This window comes from Sminthopsis crassicaudata, chromosome 6, assembly GCF_048593235.1.
Source record: "Sminthopsis crassicaudata isolate SCR6 chromosome 6, ASM4859323v1, whole genome shotgun sequence".
Taxonomy (NCBI): domain Eukaryota; kingdom Metazoa; phylum Chordata; class Mammalia; order Dasyuromorphia; family Dasyuridae; genus Sminthopsis; species Sminthopsis crassicaudata.
The window spans coordinates 224,523,223-224,544,968 of record NC_133622.1 but is presented as its reverse complement, the minus strand read 5'-3'; the positions used below and the strand labels follow the sequence as shown (position 1 = coordinate 224,544,968).

General features: G+C 37.4%; 1 protein-coding gene across 4 annotated transcripts in view; it reads left to right on the top strand.

Annotated features, from left to right (window-relative positions):
- The window catches only part of PAMR1 (peptidase domain containing associated with muscle regeneration 1), a 104,910-nt gene that overhangs the window by 58,982 nt on the left and 24,182 nt on the right, over positions 1-21,746 (top strand). For all 4 annotated transcript variants that reach the window (XM_074276840.1, XM_074276841.1, XM_074276842.1 and 1 more), the window contains exons 5-6: positions 1,321-1,538; positions 4,420-4,527. In XM_074276840.1, the coding sequence (XP_074132941.1) occupies positions 1,321-1,538; positions 4,420-4,527 (326 nt within the window). The remainder of the gene's footprint in view (positions 1-1,320; positions 1,539-4,419; positions 4,528-21,746) is intronic.

The window sequence follows — 21,746 nt, the reverse complement described above, 5'->3', positions numbered from 1 at the left end:
TTCAAAGGTGTCAAACACCAGGCCAGCACCTGAACCAGATTAAAATGTATTAGGAAATTTTTAATAAAATAAATACAAATACAATCATTTGTTTCAGTCATATCTGATCCTTCACAGCTCCATTTTGTATTTTCTTGGCAAATGTGTTGGTCTGCCATTTCCTTCTCCAGCTCACTTGATAGGTGAGGAAACTGAGACAAACAGAATTGAGTGATTTGCCCACAAGTAGTAAGTATCTGAAAGTGTATTTAAAAGAAGGAAGAGTCTTCTTGCCTTCAAGTCTGGCATTCTATCTCCTGCACCACCTAGAGGCCCCTACAAATACAATATAGTATCATATATAATATAACATAACATCATATATAACATAACATCATATATAATATAAGATATTCTATAAGCAACATGTGTCATATATACATAAATATACATAATCATATATATAATTTGTATAGCATACAATTATATTTATGATGCATAGATGATAGATTAGATCAGGGATTCTCACACTACGGCCGGCAGGCCACAATGCAGCCTGCTGAGGACGTTTATGCGGCCCGCCGGGTTATGGCAAATGGGCCAAGGGGCGGAGACAGAGTGGGAGCTTTTGTTTTTACTGTAGTCCAGCCTTCCAACAGTCTGAGGGACAGTGAACTGGCCCCTATTTAAAAAGTTTGAGGACCACTGGATTAGATAGATAAATGGTAGAGAGAGAGATAACATTGATAAGTGTTTTTTCAAGCTGATTTTACTGCCTATAAGGAGCCTTATGTACAGTTTACTGGTTCTGTTTCTCTTTGAAATTGATGCCACTAGTCTAGATAACCCTTAAAATCCCTTAATATTTCATCTCCTGCCTTTGTATTAAACACACTCCCCTCTCACCTTCATCTTTTAAAATTTCCTTTAAGATTCAGTTCAAATGCAACTTTCATGAAAGCTTTCCTGATCTCCCTAACTATTCATACCCTCCTATTCCTTGGGGAATTTATTTTGTCAAATTATTATATTGTATTATATTTTATAATGTTTTTATTTTGCCTTTATTATGTGTATATTTATACACATGTATATTGTCTCCTCAAAAGATTATGTTTTTGAGAGTGGGGACTATTTTTGGTCTTGAATCCCAGGGACTAGGGCAATGCCTTGTCCACGAGAGGGACTGAACCTGTACTTGTCAATGGATAAATTTGTTCCTGTGATTATTTAATCGTGAAGACCCCTTCCAGCTCTCAATCTTATGAGCTTGTGAACCCCCTTGTCTCATTCAATGTTGCCTCCAATGTCATCTTCTCCCCTTCCCGTCTCTGCTTCCAGATTTGTTATGTTAAGCCTGGAATTTGACTACATGTGCCAGTACGACTATGTGGAGGTCCGGGATGGGGACAACAGTGACAGCAGAATAATCAAACGCTTCTGTGGGAATGAGCGGCCAGCCCCCATCCAAAGCACCGGATCCTCCCTCCACATCCTCTTTCAGTCAGATGGCTCTAAGAACTTTGATGGGTTCCATGCCATCTTTGAAGAGATCACAGGTAAAGGGAATTAAAATGAATGTGGCCTTTTATAGTTGTGCCCCAGACAAATCTCCCCCTGAGTGCCTTCCTTCCCTCCTGTCAGCCTCATTAAAACTTCTCATGCTGTGTTGTCAACAGCAACCTAAGTAGTCACCGAAAATGGTGGCTGAGCTCATCAGAGAGAGAGAAAAGCTCCCCAAGAATCAATGTTGATTGATCCCACCATTAGCATTGATTTCAAATAAGTCCCACCTAGGGTCTCACACTCTTGGGTCACTTTGTTAAGCTTTCACAAACAGTGTATTCAGTAAAAGGGAGAGGGGATAGCAGAAAGACTTCCTCTTCCTCTCTTCTGTTCCTGTTTCACCATTCCCCAAAGTCTGGATCAGTCAAAGGAGCTAGGGATATTTAACCTTGAGCATTGTCAGTCAGTCAACCAGCATTTATTAGGTACTTATTATGTGCCAGACACTGTGCAAAGCATGTCAGGGAAATAAAGAAAGGCAAACACATAATCTCTGCCCTCAAGAAGCCCAGATTCTAATGGGGGTGACAATGTGCAAGAAGTTGTACGTGTGAGATAGAAGCTGTGTGACTGGGAAGTAATCTCAAGTGAAAGTCATTAACATGGGCAGGGGGTAAATGTATGAACTCAGAAAGGCTCCATGCAGAAAGTGGGATTGGAGTGAAGTCTTAAAGAAAGCCAGGAAAGTCCAGGGGCAGGGTCAAGTGGGGAGAACTTTCTAGGCAGATTTAGGGGTTCCATGGAAGTTGAAGGGGACCTCACTGTCCATCTATTTTGTGAGGAACCAAACAAGGATCCCTTGGACAGTGTAATTAGCCAGTGGTCATCCATGTTTGGGTGTATACATCCCATAAGGCAGGGTCAACTACCTCCAGAGGCAGCCTGGTTTACTTTTGCTCTAATCTTTTCTTGCTCCTGTTTCAGCTTCCTGGGTTAATATGATTCTATTTAATTTCTCTATCATGTGACAAGCCTCTATGTCTTCTCTTTTCCAGGTCTAGCATTCAGAGTCCTTCATAACCTAGTCCCTTCTTACCTTTCCACTTTTTTTATACTACCTCAATTGCCCTTATGGGTTGTGTGGTCCAGTGACACTGACCTTTTTCTGTTCCTCACATTCTACAGTTCATCTCCTGATTCTGCTCATTTTCACTGGTTGTCCTCCATGCCTGAAATTCTCTCTTCATCTCTTTTCTCCTAGCTTTTCTGTCTTTCTTTAAGTATGAGCTAAAATTCTACCTTCTTCAAGAAAATTTTCTCAATTCTCTTAATTCTAACCTTCCCTCTCTTGATTATCTCCATTTTATCTATCTATCTATCTATCTATCTATCTATCTATCTATCTATCTATCTATCTGTCTGTCTATCTATCTATCTATCTATCTCTCTATCTACCTATCTATCTATCTATCTATCTATCTATCTATCTATCTATCTACCTATCTATCTATCTACCTATCCATCCATCCATCCATCCATCCATCCATCCATCCATCCATCCATCCATCCATCCATCCATCCATCTATCTATCTATCTATCTATCTATCTATCTATCTATCTATCTACCTACCTACCTACCTACCTACCTACCTACCTACCTACCTATCCATTCATCCATCCATCCATCCATCCATCCATCCATCCATCCATCCATCCATCCATCCATCCATCCATCCATCCATCTATCTATCTATCTATCTATCTATCTATCTATCTATCTATCTATCTACCTACCTACCTACCTACCTACCTACCTACCTACCTATCCATCCATCCATCCATCCATCCATTTATCTATCTATCTATCTATCTATCTATCATCTATCTATCTATCTATCCATCTATATATCTATATATCTATCTATACATCTATATATCTACCTATGCATCTATATATTTCTCTATCCATCTATGGACATAGCTGTTTATATGTTATCTCCTCATTAGACTGTGAGTTCCTTAAGAGCAGGAGAAATCTCTTGCTTTTCTTTGTAGTTTCAGCACTTTGCAGAGTCCCTGGCACATAGTAGTTGTTATAATAAATGTTTATTGACTAATGGACTTAATAGAGTCCCTCCTACTTATATCATTTAAAAAATCTGAGAGAGAAAATTTTGGGGTAATTTGATCATTTTATTAATACTGCCACTATGTTTACTATTAAAAGGATGGTCATTTGACCATCTCTCTCTTAGATCAAAGATCCTTCATTGTGGTGGGCTCATAATTTATATGCCCTTGAAAGAGGTTGTATCCCTGAGGGAAGAAATCAACTCTTATTGGTTAACAATTAATACAAGATTGAATATTATAATGAGGAACTGAGTTATATTTCAATGAGAATCTTAAGATATGTGTCTTAGTGCAAGGGATAATGTTCTTAAAAATTACCCATGCATATGTACTGTCAAAAAAAGTTATAATTATAAAATTAAATTAAATTAAAATTTAAAAAAGATATGTGTCATAGATCACCTAAATCTTGATCAAAGATTTAATTTCCACATCACCTTTCTGACAAAAGGAAGGATCCACATTTTCACAGACCTATAAGTCTGTGATCTGTATATCTGATAAACCTGAGCATGCACCCATTAGCTTTTAGAATTTCTCTTATTGTCTGATTAGATCTTGGTGTGGATAAGTCTTTACCTAAGATTTCCCATACTGATTCGTTTCTGGATGAAGAAATGGAAAAGGGGGAAAACCTTTGTATCAATATGATCTTTAATTATTATTAATTAGTTATTAATATAAGAGAAAAATTATCATTTCTCTCACAGCTCTCACATGCTGTGATTCTAATACATTTTCAAAGACCCACACTTTGCCCAAATATAAGCACTAACTCCTTCTTCTCCTTTGGCTTATAGCTTGCTCTTCATCCCCATGTTTCCATGATGGCACGTGCCTCCTTGACAAAGCTGGCTCCTATCGGTGTGCCTGCCTGGCAGGCTACACTGGGAAGCGCTGTGAAAGTCGTGAGTATGGCTTCAGCATCAAGTTACCCAACATCCCATTTTTGAACAAGGGTGTCACATGGGTGGCAAAGTTTGACAAAAGGGATCTGAGTATTCCCAGATCCTGATCTCATGGAGTGCTAATAGTGAGTGGTACATGGGAAAGCTAAGTGGTACAGTGAATAAAGCACTGAGCTTGGAATCAGGAAGACTCATCTTCCTGAGTTCAAATCTGGCCTTACTAGCTGTGTGACCCTGGACAAGTCAATTAATCCTATTTGCCTCAATTCCCTCATCTGTAAAGAAAAATTAGAGAAGGAAATACTGAAATAAACAAACTCCAAAATAAGATCAGAAGGAGTTGGACATGATTGAAATGACTTAACAAGAGCACTGCTTTAAAGTCACAGGACTTGGATTCAGATTTCAACTCTAATGCTTTCTAGCTGTGTGAACTTGGGAAAATCCTTGACCTTTCCTATCCCTCAATGTTCTCATAAAATCATAGAGTTTGTCTAAAGAATTTCTGAGATACCTTCCATCTCTAATTATAAATGCCTCAAAGATAATTGACTCTAAACTTATTATTATTCCAAATTATAAACGTATTCTTATTCTAAATTAAAGTTATAGCTGGTGAAATCAAAATAGATTAACTAGCATTGACTAAATATGATTTACCATATCATGTCTAGTATAGGGGAAAGGAAAAACAAATCCCTATACTACCTTCAGTTGAGCTCCCATTCTTATTGGAGGAAAGGAGGGTACACACACACACACACACACACACACACACACACACACACACACACACACACACATACACATACACATATATACATATATCTATGTATATATTTTCTATATAATAAAAGAGCATTTGTCAGAAGAGTCAACCGTGGATAAGCCATGGGATGGTTAGTTGAAACAAGGGCAGTTGACATAGGACTAAATCCCAGGCAGAGCTCACCAACATCCTTCCATTTCAACCTTTCAGCCCTCTCCATGCACCTGCTGCCTGCCTCATAGCCTGGCTCCTCTATTGAACCAAGAGAGCTCTCTGGCTGACCCCGACTTACTGAGACTGGCTGTTGTTTCATGGTTAACTCTTGCCTACAAAAGTCAAAGAACTGAAACAAAAGGGTGAAATTCCACCCTACCAAATGCCCCTACTCCCACGCTGCCTGCTGTTTTTAATTCTCCCTCCAGAAAACTGGAAAAGTCTTCTTCCTTTCTGGCAAAACATTGGGCTGCAGATCATGGAAGATTCTAGCTAGCTTTTTCTATATAGAGAAACTAGATTTTCCCAATTAGTTTTCCCTTTGCTCCTTTGAAAAGGATGCTGTTTAGTACAATACAGAACTGCAAAACTTATATCCCTGGCATTAGTATAGGGACACCTTATAAAAATTAGCAAAAGAGACAGCTGGCTTAACGGGTGGAGACATGGCCTCAGAATCAGCTACTATCTATGTGGCCTTGGACAATTTAACCTCTCAATGTCTCCAGGTAACTTCCTTGTACTCTAAGTTGCAGAAGAGGTTTAGGTCTGCATTAGTGAAGGAATAGCTGACTAGGATCTACCTCCGTCAATAAAATGACAGGTCTAGTGCAAAATAAATTTCACATTTGATAATCTGGGGGTTATTTAAGGTAGGAAGTCTTTTAAAAATTATTTTATATTCCAAATTCTCTCCTTTTCTCATTTTTCTTCCCCTTCCCAGTTGAGAAGGCAAGAAATAGGATGTCTGTTATATAAATGAAGTAATGACAAGGGTTCTTCACCTATTTTGTGTGTGTGTGTGTGTGTGTGTGTGTGTGTGCATGTGTGTATGTGTGTGAATGAGTGTGTGTGTGTGTGTGTGTGTGTGTGTGTGTGTGTGTGTGTGTAATGGACCTCTTTATCAGCCTGGGGACTCTTCAGAATGGAACTTTTAAATGCATAAAATAAAATATGTATGATTACAAAGGAATCCAATTATAGTGAAATAATTGTCAAAAAAATTTAAAAACAAGTACTAGATGCCAGATTAAGAACTCCTGATCTAGAGGAAGGTGAGCCCTTGAGATACTGCAATATAGGGATTGGACTGAAAGAACTGAGAATGTTTGTCTTAGAGAAGAGAAGACTTAGGGGAGACAGGACAGCTATCTTCCCATATTTGAAAGGGTATCACATGGAAAAGGGCTAATACTTAATTTTCCTGGCCCCTAGAGGGAAGGAACAAATAGGCAAATGTTTCAGAGAGATAGATTTAGCCTTGATAGAAGGGCAAACTTTCCTGCTATTAGAATTGTCATTCAAAAGCAGATCCGTTGCTTTTGGTAGTAATCAGCTTCTCATTACTGGTGGTTTTCAAGCAAAGACTGAATGACTACTGTATAGGACAATTGTTTGAGTCTTGAGATGTTTCCTTCCAAGTTAAAAGACCCGGAGGTTCTGAATCAGTTGATACCATGGATAGAGCACATTACAGAACAGAATTACTTACAACCAGTTAATCTTGAGCCACCCTCAAAGACCATTTATTAGGGTTCTTAGCAAACCCATTCTAGGTCCCTCACTTGGTATTGTTCCATACCATTCAGCATTCAGTGTAAAATTAGGTGATTTTAAAGGACTTCTTAAGTTCCTTCTCCCTTTCATTCTTTAAACCCATGGGAAAAAATGTCAAAATATTGTGTTCCTCTGAGCCAGCAGTTGGTGATAACTGATGTCTGCGAAAATTTCAGTGCTCTTAGTGGCTTTTTAGGAGGAAATGAGAGTAGACAGGAATGCATGCTTAAATAACCGTCTTGTATTTTTCTGAGGCTTTTGAGGCCGAGGCAAACACGTGGCACAAATTTATGTAACAAAAAAATGCTTATTTCCATTTTTTTCTGAGACTTTATACATACAATGCTTTTTGAAGGCTCATGGGGATAGATCCTGAACTTTTAATGTAAAATCTGCATTTATACTCCTTCACACCTAGATTTAAAAGAGAAATAGGAAGTTAACATTATTGCCAGAGACATTTAATGCTTTATATATACGTATATATATATATATATATATATATATATATATATATATATATATATATATATATATATATATATATATATAATAACTTTTAAAAGTGTTGTGATGCATAGTGCTGCAGGACTGTGAGTTCAAATCTTTCCTTAGACGTTTATAAGAAGTATGACTCTGAGGATAGGAATGCTTCCCAGGGTCACCTAAAATAACATATGAATACTAGAAGTGAAGATTTTCCCAGTCATCCAATAGAGCAAAATTGGGATTCAAATCTTAGTCTTACTGTCCTAAGTTCAGTGCTTTCCCTATTATGCCATTAGACTGTGAGGTTGTTTTAGTTTTTGTTAGTTTTCATATTTTGGCAAAGTAATTGGGGTTAAGTGATTTGTCCAGGGTCACACAGCTAGTATCAAGCCCTCCTGACTCCAAGGCCAGTACTCTACCCACTGAGCCACCTTGCTGCTCCATCCTCTGAGGTTCTTGAGAGCATAAAATGTTTCCCCACCTTTTTTTGTGTCTCTAATGCTTAATATAGTGCTTGGCTTGTAGTAAGTGCTTAATAAAGGCAGCATTAGTCAAATGAAGCTTCACATGTAGAATAACATCATAAACTTAGAGATAAAAAGGACCTCTCATTTTACAGATGAGAAAACAGAAGGGGAAAAGTGGGGTTGAGTAATTTGCCCAAAGTCACATAGATATAAAAAGCATCAGTGAAACATGAAATCCCAGAGCCAGTGCTCATTCCCTTGTTTCAGTATTTCAATAGATTCCTCATGGATCTTCCTGCTTCCTGTCTCTGTTCTCCAGTCTACCGCCCACATAATCACCAAATTGTTATTACTAAAGCATAGAGTTGCCCCATGTCACTGCCCCTCTGGTCTTCCTCACATCCCTAAAATTGTCACCATCTTCCCATTGCCTCTAGGCTTAACTCCAAGCTCTTTGCTCTGGCATTTACTTTTGCTTTTGTCTCCCTAGTATCAAACACAGAGCTTTGCACATAGTAAGTCCTTTACAAAGGTTTATTGAATTAAATATTGGAGTGAAGGTAAAAGCGGTGTCTCATTTCTAGAGCCAAAATGGCTCTGGAGAAGTTGGCCCCCAAATTGTGAACATGTCATTTATTGATAATTTGAAAGAACAGGATTCAGATGCCCTGGCTATAGGTTAACTTATTTAGCCCAGCCTGTGATACAAGACCAGTTTCACAGTTTGTTGCCCCCAAATATTTTTTCTTCAAAGTATTATACTAGGTACCGGAAATAACAAAGAAAATAACAATAAAAATTCTTACCCTCAGAGAACTTACTTCTTATTAGGAAGATACAATATGTTGTAGTACCATGGAAAGAGTATACTTCAGACCCAGGTACCAGAGAAGCTGGGTTATATTCCTCCATATGTCTCTTGCTGCCCATGGAATCTTTGATGAATTGTTTGACTTATTTGGATCCTAGTTTCCTCATCTATAAGTGAGAGTATTGGATTGACTGATCTCCAGTGTCCTTCAGTTATAATAAATAAACATACAGGAGATTCAATTGATGCCATCAAATTGGCTTTGGGTCTAAAGTATTCAGGCCAGGTTTCTTTTCTAGAAGATTCAGATTTCTCCTGGATCACCTCTAGAAAACTCAGAGAGGAAACATCAAAGGTAAAATTTCTTAACAATATCTCCATGATGGAGCGAAGAATAGTACTTATTTCATGGGTAGTTGTGAGAATCAAATGGGATGATGAATGTAAAGTGCTTTTCAAAACAGAAAGATCTATATAATTGTTAGGTATTGGTTCTGATTTGTAGACATATTATTTATTCTTGAGGTAAAAAAAATATTGTTTCCAAAGAATCCCTGTCTATAATCTTTTCCCTATTTGGTTTGTAAAATTTTTAATGCTCAGAAAAACCTTCCTTGTCCAAAGTAAGAAAGATAGGATCCCCAAAGGTCTTAAAGTGGAGGTTGGATAACCATTCATCAAGTTTATTATAGAAAGGATTTCTTTTGGGATGGGTTGGCTTAGGTGTTGACTGAGATCACTTTGAACTCTATAAAGGTTCATGATTCTGCAAAAATCTATGAAGAGTGAATCTCCATTTGACAGATAAAGAAATTGAGATTCAGAAAGACAAAGAAGACTCAGTGGCAAAAACCAGAATTAAACTGAGGATCCCATATTCCCTATCCAATTCTCATGTCCTATCAGACACATTGCTTTCAGTCATGATTCACATATTTGTTCGGCCAACTAAATACATGTGATAAACTAAAATCTGTTTTGTTCCATTAGCCACTTCCCTAACATGGTGGCCTGTTTCCAGACTTGGGCAATGTTAGTTATGATCAGTAGGATTTTAAATGACAGCTACTGTTCCCCTCTTTTTTTCACAATCATTTGTTTCTCTTTTGAGTAGCTGTTTTCATTATGTGTCAATGTAAGGATTTTTGGAGAAAGGCCAATATTTTGGAAACTAGTATTCATTGTTGGTTACCTACAAAATGTGCCTTTTTAGAAGATCGCTCCTGGCCTAATAAGAGATTTCTTTTTGTTTTTCTTTCTTGAAGAATATAGTCTTTGAAATTCGTGGGAGAGAAAGTTGAGGGTAATCTAATTTCATTTCAGCACTAGATGCTGGAAAGATTGTGGGTACATCCTTTTGGAATCCCAGAGTCCCAATTTCTTTTACTACCAGTAGTTTTCTCATAACAAAACAAAACAAAAAAAAAATCCCTGGTTTCTCAAGGGTGCTTTAAATACCAGTTGGAGTGGGGTCATATTGGAGCACAGAGTTGGACCTTTTCAGCTTTCTCTCCTGCCAGTCTCTTTCCACTCAAGCAAACTCCCTTTTCCCCCCTCCCCAATCACCAGCCACCCTGGCCCACCATGTAAAGAAATAGGGGGCCCTTTCTCCTCTGAAGTTCAGTTTCCTGTTTCCTTTGTATGGGACAAGAAAACAAAAAAATGGAGTTCTCAAGTAAATGGTTGGAATCTTGTTTTGAAAGTTTGGGGTGAAAAGGATGCATTACTCTGCTCCAGTTTCCATGTTTCCTTTGTTTGCCTGGCCCAGTTGATGACCGTGTTTTGCTCTGCATCCTAATGAAGACCAATTCAACAGGACTAAATCTGGGGGCACAATGCTTCCACTTCAGTTTCTGATGCTGCTTTTTGTAAATCCAAGAGACTTCCACCAATTAAGGCAAAATGGCGGTTCTGGAATCATTTGGTTCCCAGACCATCTAAAGGTTTCCCAGTGGACTCGCCCAAAAGTGAGAAAGAAAAAAGTGTTCAGAACTCAGTGCAATTTATTCTTTTGCTTTTAAGTGAGAGCCAGTATTGTGCATCAGCAGAGACCATTAAGAACTTTGGGATTTTCTCTGAAGAATTAGTGTTGATGCAGTGACGCTGTATGAGGGCCCCTGGGAAGGGGGGAAGGTGGCAATCTTTTTCTAGAATCACAGTGAGATGAGTAAAGTGTCAGACTACCTGGGATTAATGAAAACTGTCCTGAATCCTCTTAGCTGAGTCATCTTTTTCTTAATGGCATCATTTATTGATTTTATCACATCAGAGCTTCAAACGGACTGGACAGATCCTTGTCCCCACTTCTAATACTTTGGCAACCAAAAAAAGAGTAAATCTGTGGACAAGGGGTTAGAGCAACAACACAAGTTCTTACAATTTAGACACTGCACAATGACTTTCCCAGGGACTTAGGGGCTTAATGCAAGTCACCAGAGTTCAATTAGGAGACCTTCTAGGTCCCTTCAGTCAACTGACATCTCTGACCCCTGCTGGGCATTGAATAAGCTACTATTGAATGTCCCTTGATTAATAGAATGCCTTGCATCCAGATAGAGAGAGGGACCCAGGAGGTATGGCTTAAAGAAAAAATAGACATGGACAATAATAGACAATAATTGTTGTCATAGAATTTGTGGATCAGAGAAAAAAAATTCATCTAGCATGAAGATTAGGCAAACTTTTGTGGTGTGGGAAAGGCTGAAAAGTGGAATTATTAAACGTGATAGATGAAAAGATCAGAGGAGAAATCGGGTCTGGGAATACACACAGGGCCCTCAAGATGTCAGGCTGAATACTGTGTCCCTATGATAATGAGTTGCTTTGCTTCTTTCAACGGGAACTGGAAGTCAGACATTTAATGTATGGAATGTCTGTTAGACTATTGTTGCTCATGAACTGCTCAGGACATCGGTGCTTTACAGACAATCTTTGGAGGAGGAGAAGCCGGATGGTGGACAGACCAGGAACAGAATTGTTTCTGTGACCAGGATGAGAGGGACATGGGAAACATTATACTGGAAAATGGCTAAGAACAGCACTTAATATAAGACCAAACTCTAGAGAGACTTTTCTCAGAAAATAAACATAAATTTTGGAGTTAAAAGGGACTTTATATATAATCGAGTTAAATGTCCCTACTTTACAGATGAAGGAAAAGAAGTCAAAAACAGAAATGTTTAACTATGCTCCCAGAAGGAATAAAATAGCAGATCCAGGATATCGAAAGGACATTTAGGATGATCCTATTCAGATTTAGATTAAAAATTGAGAAATGAACAGTTAGCTTAAGAATTGGATTTGAATTTCTGGACCATAACTGAAAAGATAGAATGACAAGATTCTGTCCATTAATGGAGTGTTTTTAATTAAAGATGGCAAGATAAGTTTAAAAGATCACTTAATGACCAGTTCAGTAGAATGTCATTTTTGTGTGTTCCAAAGAGCTTACTCAAATGACCCCTGCCATAGTGGAGTCTAATAGTGGATAGAATATATGCACATAAATATTAAAAAACAGAGTTAAAAATGGAAGCACAGCATAGGAAGGACATTAAATAGAGCTATTGCTAGTGACAAGGAAGGATTCTTTCTAATTAGGGAAATAAGATTAGGTTTAGTAGTGTAAATGACATTTGAGCTGGGTCTTGAAGAATAAATAGGAATTACAGAATCATAGAATTATTGTGTTGGAAGGAAGCTCAAAAACCATTTAATCCAACCCATAAGCAAAAGAATCTCCACTATATTGTATCAATAAGATAGTTGTCAAGCCTCTGCTCAAAGACTTCCAAAGAAGGGAACTCACTACCTGTTCCATTTAGGACAGCTCTAATTATTGGTAGGGCAGCTAGGTGCTGCCATAATTCATAGGGGGCCTATGGAGGAAGATTCAACTTTCTGAGTTCAAATCTGGCTGCAGGCACTGACCAGCTGTGTGATCCTGGGCAAGTCACTTTACCCTGTTTGCCTCAGTTTCCTCATCTGTAAAATGAGATGGAGAAGGAAATGTCAGCTCAGTCCAAGAATTTTGTCAAGAAAACTCTATTGGACACAACTAAAACTAAAATACACAACTAAAATAGCTGAACAACAATTATTAGGAAGTTTTTTTTTTTCCTGCTATCAAACCTAAACCTGTTTTTTTGTGTGATTTCTATCCATTGCTACTGATTCTAATCTCTAAGACTAAAAAGAATAGATGTTCTCCTCCTCCTAGTAAAAGATTCTCAAGTATTCAGAGATAACCATCATTTTCTCCAGCTCTCAAATCTTCTCTCTAGGCTCAATATGCCCAATTCTTTCAACCAAATTGATAGAAAGGGAATTCAAGAAAGGAGTAGGTTTGGCTCCAGCCCATTCTTTCCAGATTTATTTCACACTCCTCCACTTCACAGAAGCTCCATTCCCTCTAGACTTGCTGTTTTCCTTAAATGACATTCTGCTTTCCACTTCCATTATTTTGCTTCAGTTCTTTCTCATCTCCACTTCTTAGAATCTCTAGTAGTCTTCAAGTTCAGCTGAGATGCTACTATGTCCCTGACTCATCTTAATTCTTAGCACTCTTTCCATTGTCCCAATTCAAAGTTACTTTGTATTAATGTTTTTGTTTATGTATTAGTCATCCCTATCTCACTACTAATATAATAGAGGCTTGTGGAGATTAGAGATCATTTAATTTTTGTTTTTGCAGTCTTAGCTCTCAGCACAGTGCCTTGCATATATTAGGTGCTTAATAAATGCTAGCTGAATTGTTAAATTGCACAAAGGCATTGGAGTAGCAAAGCAGGGATGTTTTTGGGTGATTGTAATAAATCCTGTTTGATCATGCAAAGGATTCATGAAGGGAAATACTTGGAGAAAAAATTGAAAGAGTGAATTGTTGTCAGTCCATGCAGGCCTTTGAATGCCAGCTAATGTCTCTGTATGAAATTGGATCCTGTATATTTTTCTAAGGTGAAAAAGCACTTGTGATCCAAAAATAATAAAGGGTTCAAACTGGTCCTTGGTCTCCTAAGGTCTTTTTTCTGCCTGGAGCTTATATAAGTTTCCTACACTTGCCTTTGGCAGATGAGATCAGCAAGACAGGACTTATTGGCAGGAGGCACATATGAGATTGTTGCCTGTGGTAGGAGGAGGCGGCCAGCCCATCTCAACTCCTGATGGATGGCCTTGAGTACCTTTAGTTCAGAGTGATCTCATTGCTCCCCATTGAGAAAGAAGGAAATAGAAGGAGAGTGGTAGAGAAAAGAGAATGAGAAAGGGAGCTAATATGCCTCCTGGTAACTTTCTATACTTAGCAGCCTTTTCTGATTTCTTACTGAAGGGGTGGATAGAGATTTCCCTTCTTGCTTGTCTGCATCCACAATGATATATTGAAAGTCATTCAATATTTTCCTTTCTGTTGGTAATTCCACAAAACAGATCAAGTTCCTTCTCTTTTTGGGTTAAAGATATGTCTGTTTTACAAGAAGTCTTTATGTGATTCATCCCCTCAAGTCTTTGGAACTTGGTTTACATCCTCACTCTAAATGGCAGTCTGTCATATTCATCACTACGTGTAGTTCATTTATACACATAGACAATTGACTGTCTAGTATGATTCTGGCACGGTGCCCTGGACTGCAGTAGAAGACCTGGATTCAAATTTAGCTCCTGCTACTACATGTATAAATTGAATAATTGAGAACATTCTGTAACCTCTCTGAGTCTCAGTATATTCATTACTCAGGCAATAAGCATTTATGAATTGCCTAATATGCTTTAGGCGCTTTGTTTGATGAGGAGGATTCAAATATAATCAATGAAATAATCTCCCTTACCAAGGAGTTTATTTTCTAATGGGGGAAGACACCAAGGACATATATAAGTATATACAGAATAAAATAGAAAGAGAATTAATACAAAGTCCCTAAGTACATAGTATTAAATTTATTTAAGTATTAGTTTAAGTTTATCTATTATGTGTAAACCATTGGGCACTGAGGATACAGAGATAGATTTTTTTTAATTCTTCTTTTCCAAGGAACTTGCATTACACTGGAGTGAAGGAAAAGAGGAGAAAGAAGAAGGTTTCACCATATCCATAAACAAATGTAGTGAATATACAAAGTAAATGAAAAACAATCTGTTTGGAAGGAAATATATTTCATTACTGATTAGAAGTATCAGGAAAGTAATAGATCCTACCTGAATAAAGCCTTGAATATCAAAGTATACCATAGAGGTAGAGATGTGGAGTATTAGGTATGAGGGGGGATAGCCTGTGCAAAAGTACAGAGGTAGGAGAAGCTTTCTCTTTTCCTGGGTCAGTTTCTGTAAAAACTATAAGAATCAGGAGCCATGAGAGATTAGGGAAAGTCTAGACATGATTTGCTGGGGGAATATTTTGCTTGGTACTTGAGTTGCTATGGAGGTACCTGGGACCACTCAGCCACTCTACAGTCACTTAGGGATTGAGGGTAAATGGGGATATCCTGGGTTGATTTCAGATTTCAGACAGGAGACAAAATGGCAATGAATTTTCAGATTTTACTCAAGCTTCCCAGTAGCCTAAGCACAGACAGTCCCGATTGTCTAATTAAGTAGGCCATCCGAATACCGGAAAAGTGGTCTCCAAAAGACACAGTGTTCCAGGGGCCAAGGACAATAGTGATTAAGATCAAGCAGCTAATTGTAAGCAACAGCCTCCAAATTGCCGCCGGATGAATAAATAACAGTGTGTGTGACCCAACCATCATTTCCCATGGATACTGTCTCATTCACAGAAGTAGAGGGCTGCAAAATACCCAGGGGAAGGGGGAGGGGGGTGAATTCCATTGGTTGGAAAGGCATGAAAAGACTTTGGTCTTCAGTGGGGATTACATTACTGGTCAGTCTCATTATCCTTTGTTAGTGAAGACCTTTGTGAGAAAAAAAATCATTTCATTTGTCCAAGAGGCATGAAATACAAATGGAAGCCATGCTAGAGAACTGTGGGTGAGGAGAGACAGAGTGAGGGCGGTCCCCCTTGGGGTGATAATTGGTGGATCAGTAATGACTAAAGAGAAGACAATAAGAGTGTAATGTGTCCTGACTCGCTTTCCCAATAGACTAGAAATAACATCATGGTCCAGTATCCATCCATCACCAGTGTTGAAAAACAAGAAAATGGGGACAAAATAGCTTCTTGGCCCCAAGAATAGAGACTTCTAGACTGGACAATGAGCAAAATGAATTCTAGTGATGTCACATATGCACCTATAACCAATCAGATCCATCTAACAAACATTAATCATCTATTATGCAACACGCAATGCGTGGGGAGCTGAAGGTATAGAGACAAAGCAAAACAGTTCTTTCAAGGAGCTGATAGTCAACCACATCTCCCAAGAATCCCATGGAATGCAATATGCCAAATGCCAAGCCTTTCGGAGGAAGAATTTGCCCTTAATCATGGTCCTTTCCCAAGTTAATGGTTAGTAGTCCTCTGTGCTTCATTAATAGAAAACAATATGGTATCATGGAATGAACAGTCCAACTAGAGTCACAAGTATTGGGGACTGGCACTGCCATTATTATTTAGATAACTTTGGGCACAAGACAAATCTCTATCAGCCTCAATTTTCTCACTTGCCTAAAGAAACTCTATGGTATCCCTAAGTTTTAAATCTTTGATTTTAAGGATAACATCCTTTTTGGGTTACTCCCCCCCACTTGTGCTCATTCTCATAGGATGAGTAAATAGAGTGGTTACCTGCAAAGATTATGAGTCTTCCCTTCCATTCCCCAAGGTTCTTCCCATTAACAGTTAGCCAATAGATAAAATTAGCTCAAAATGAAAGCATTGACTAAAATTATATAGAACAGTAACTATACATTTGCACTCTCTCTGTTGTTGTTTGCTTGCATTTTTGTTTTTCTTCCCAGGTTATTTTTACCTTATTTCTAAATTTGATTTTTCTTGGGCAACAAGATAACTGTATAAATATGTATACATATATTGTATTTAACATATACTTTAGCATATTTAACATGTATGGGACTGCCTACCATCTAGGGGAGGGAGTGGAGGGAAGGAGGGGAAAAGTTGGAACAGAAGTGTTTGCAAGGGTCAGTATTGAAAAATTACCCATGCATATGTTTTGTTAATAAAAAGCTATAAAAAAGAACAGTAGCTATAAGACATGACTCCTGTAAAAGGGTGTTGCACTTTCCTATAAATACAAACAGTGTCTATGGAAAAAGTGGGTACAGAGAACAATGGCAGTGAGTCATACCTTAACCTAAAGATAAATTCCAGGATTACAGAGGCATCCCTACACAGGTCACAAAACCTTAGAGTTGAAAAGTAACTTGGTGATCACCCATTGCTAGAAAAAATCCCTTTCTGCCTTCCCTGACTATGGTCATGCAGCTTTTGTTCAGAGACCTCAGCAAAAGGAAGACCACTACCACCTGAGGCAGCCTGTTCTACTTTTGGATGGCTGTAATTGATGGAAGGATTTCCTTATGCCAGGTCTAAATGGATGGCTTATTCCTAGGTAGGACTCAAGTTCAAACTACCCAGGGAATACATACAGGGAATCAACTTCCTGCTCCTATTCTTCTCCCTATCCCTGCCCTCAACTTCCCTCTGCAAACCCAACCAACTAGAGGTAGAAGCATTATATTAAATTAGAGCCTAGAGACTAACTCTGACTTGGAGAAGAGGTTTTCTTTTATAATACAAAAGAATAAGAGTAGTAGAAGCAATTGTATCAAATGAGCTTTCTACTACGACATTGGTTTTCATTATTCAGTAATACAAGAATCAAAATCACAATCAGTGAGTCAAAAATTCCACCTGACTTGCCGCTCTCTTTTATTATCATATATTGGGGGAAAAAACGTTAAGAATTTGTGGAGAATTTAAACTTTTGGAAAATGAGGGACAGAGAGACAAAGTCAGATAGAGACATGGACAGAGAAAGAGACAAAGGTAGAGAAAGATGGAAAGGGAATAGTTCTTGCCCCCTTTTCTTCTTTGTACTTTTTTTCTGAATAACCAGGCAGAATATAGAAAGTGAGTAATGATGCTAATTTGATTTCTTTATAGTCACATGGCAATGTCATCAGTGATTTTTAGTTAATAGATAATATTTATCACAAATCATAAATAATGAGCATCATTCTATTAGATTCACAGAGTCAAAATTGTAGCTACATCTGTGTTATAGTTTCTTCATGAGCCTTTTGGATATTTTACTAGAGTTGGCTTTTTCTTATTATGTGGTCTAGAGTAATCACATCATAGTTCTGTGTTTTGTCATCCCCATCTGTAAAATGGGCATAATTACAGTGATCTATTTCATAGTGTTTATTCAATGCACTTATAAATACATGAATAGTCTTTAAATCTTATCACTGGATATTTCCTCAAATGATGCTAATTGTAATCTGCCCTATGAAACTCTCATCTATGTCTTGTAGGACTTGCCCACACAATGTACTGGAAGTTTTGCTAGATCTTTTGACATTTCGTGATTATCAAAACTTGTCCCTCTCTCTTCCTACATAATCAGTGCCATGTTTTTTAACCATATAGGTTTTTGATGTCATTTTTTATTCTGATTCTTTTGTTCAGATCTTTATAGGTAATGTTTTGTATCACTTAACACATTCCACCATGTGTTTCTCTATTACTCTTTGGATGATCTTAGACTTAAATTATTTGGAGATCTTGGTCTCTATAATTTCCAGCTACCACCAAAAATGGTTATTAAAAAGATAGGTTTTTGTTTTGAGGAGAATTTGGACAGTGGGGTTTTTAAATCAATGCCCAATCTTCCAAAAAACATGTGACATGTTCTTATCTTTCTGTTGGTCTATTCTGGGCCCAGTTCATGATCCAGTTATGATATCTGCCCATAATAAAATGAATATAGCAATGAATCACTTCTATAGGATATTATATTATATCATGTTATGTTACATTATAGTGCTTTAAGGTTGTGAAGCACTTTACAAATATTATGTCATTTGATCCTCATAATGGGGAATATTATTCCCATTTTGCAGATGAGGAAACTCGAGGCAAAGAGAGGTTAATTTACTTGCCCACACTCATATATCTAGTAAGAGTAAGAAGCCAGATTTGAACTGAGTTGTTTTTAACTTTAGATGCAGTACTCTATGCACTGTACCAACTATCTGTCGAGGGTCAGTAGTTAGTAATATTCTCTCATTTAGCTTTTTGAAGGATAACAACATAATCTGAGTTTTTTTTTCTCCCAAGTCTTTGACACATTTCAGATTCCTTGAGAATTGGCCCCTAATATTATATTACTTTCATCTTGAACACTATCTGCCATGTTTAATTGAAATATCAGCAATGTAATAAATGAGAAATCCTGCCAGAATGTTTCTTTTCAAGGAGAAATAGAATGAAGTTGCATTCAAAATCTGGTGAGTTTCCATTTTCAGGCTTCTTTCCAAAAGCAATAAGGAAATGGAACATATTGCTTAAAAATTTAGGAATTTGCTGCTCACTTAGGCCAGAGATTACATATTTAAAATTTTATTTTGTCATTACATAAGAACATACCATAAAAATGATTTGAAATGGGGTAAAAAGCTCCCATGAGATTCTGACAAAATGGTATCATAAAGTGTATCTGACAGAGAGATAAAAATGTGTGTATTTTTAAAAATTCAGGATAATTCAAGAGAAAGGAAGCTTGTCTGAAACCCAACTGGAGGCCAAATCTTTGGTGAAATTTAGGCAAGCTTATGAAGTTAGCAGGAAGAGAGAGCTTAGCCATGAGAAAGCTGAATGATGGGATGCTTTATATGTGTTTTGTTTTCCCAAAGGAAACAGATGAGAGGATAGAGAGTAACCTCCTCAGTAGCTGTCCAAAACAGGCACACAAATTAAAAGCTTTCATCCTTTCAGATCAAGGGAAATGAATTGGCAGATTCTGTGGCCAGCATCCCAGAAGTCTGGATCAATGTGTTCCAGGTGGACTTTAGGGCACAAGAAACACCCATTGTGTAGGGATTGCTCTGAGGCTAGGCTTTAGAGAGGAATCCTTAGATCAACCCAGGGTGAACTAAGTTATGAGTTTTAACATTTATAGTTGCTCCTTTGAAGAGTGTAGGGTTTCTGGAGGGATTTGATAGAAAAATCATTAAGTATTTTATAATTAAAAGAATAAAATTCCATTCTCTGCCTTAGTTATTCTTAGTTACAAATGGCTTAGTTACCCCATGGATTTCTGGGGAAGTAAGAGGAACATGGTGACATTTGGAAATGAAAGTGATAGAAAAAGAGATCATATCAATACTTTTTCATCAAAAAAAAAATAAAAGAATAAAAGTAGAAATAAGTTCACAGAAAAGTAGATAACTGTATACACATTGGTAAAGAAATGGTAGAGGAGGAAGTAAGAGGGTAGTAGTGGTAACCAGGAGGGAGCCATTTGCTAGTAGATTTAAAGGATCTTTGGTTGAGAAGATCTATGTTTAATCCTATTTATTCCCATTCTCATATTTTTAATTCATTAACCTGGATTGTTGTTGGTCTATTATGAAAATCTTATTATCGGGGTAGCAAGCCAGGTGTTATAATCCAGAATATCTGTATATTTAACTAAAATTTATCAGGTTTTTATTCACAAATTCAACATCAAATATATATTGAAAACCCAGCTGGAGAATGATGACTTTATTATATTTATAGACATGAGGGTTTTTAGATGGGGCCTGGTAATGAGGTGTAATGTAAAAAGAATTGGACATGAATAAATCAAATCAACAAACATTTATTAAATACCTGCTGTGTTTCCATTGGAAGATCTGAATTCAAATCTTAGTTTTTCATCACTTAACAGCCGTTGGCTTCACCTATCAATAAGTAGTTTATACTAAATGATCTCTAACTTTATATCCTTTGCTAACGTAGAATTACAGAATCTAAGTTAGAAAGACTCTCAGAAGACATGTAGTTCAAACCTTACTAGAATAAGCATCTCACTTATAACATATCAAGTCTCTACATGAAGACTCCTATCTATTGGGGAACCCACTACTTCATGAAAATTCATTGTACTGTCAGCCACTTTTAAGAGTTTAAGAACTTCTCTCTTAAGTTGAGTTCAGCCATGACTTTTCAACTTCCTCCTATTGTCCTTTTGTCCTTCCTTTGGAGTTAATATGAAAAAGACCGAGTCATCTTTCATGTGCCAGCCCTTTAGGTACTTGAAGATAGAAAGTGTGTCTCCTTCATGTCTTCAATTCTCCAATCTAAACATCCCCATTTCCATTAATGGTTCTTGTTCATCATCTTGTTTGTCATGTTCACTATCCTATGTTTTAGCTCCCTTTCCAAAAGGTACATAGGATGGAACATAATACTCTAAATGTAATATGACAAGAGCAACGTTCAAGAGGACTATCACCTCCTGTATTATGAATACAACACTTTCCATAATGTCACCTAAAATTGCATTTGTTTTCTGGGTAACTTTGTTAATTTTAGTGGGATACAATTGACTAACATCCCTTGGCTTTTTTCAAATAATGTGTTGCCCCATACTTGTGGGATTGATTTAGGGTAATGCTACCCTAGTGTAGCATTTTTAAAAGTGTGTCTTTAAAAAAGCAAAACTAAATTTGGTCTGTAAGTCTAACTATCAATTCCTTGGTCGTCATTACTTTTACTCTAATGTCTTAGTTATCCCTCTTTCTTTTTTGTTTCTTCAAGTGTGATTAGCATTGCACCTAAACTTTTATTCAAGTTACTGATAAAAAAGTAAAGTAGCACCAAGGACAGATCCCTGAGAATTTCAATACAAACCATTGCCAGACCATTAATTCATTAATGACCAAAATTTGGGCACATGATTTAGCTTAGTAGGAAAAGATAATAGTTTATTAGAATTTTGTCTAAGTCAAA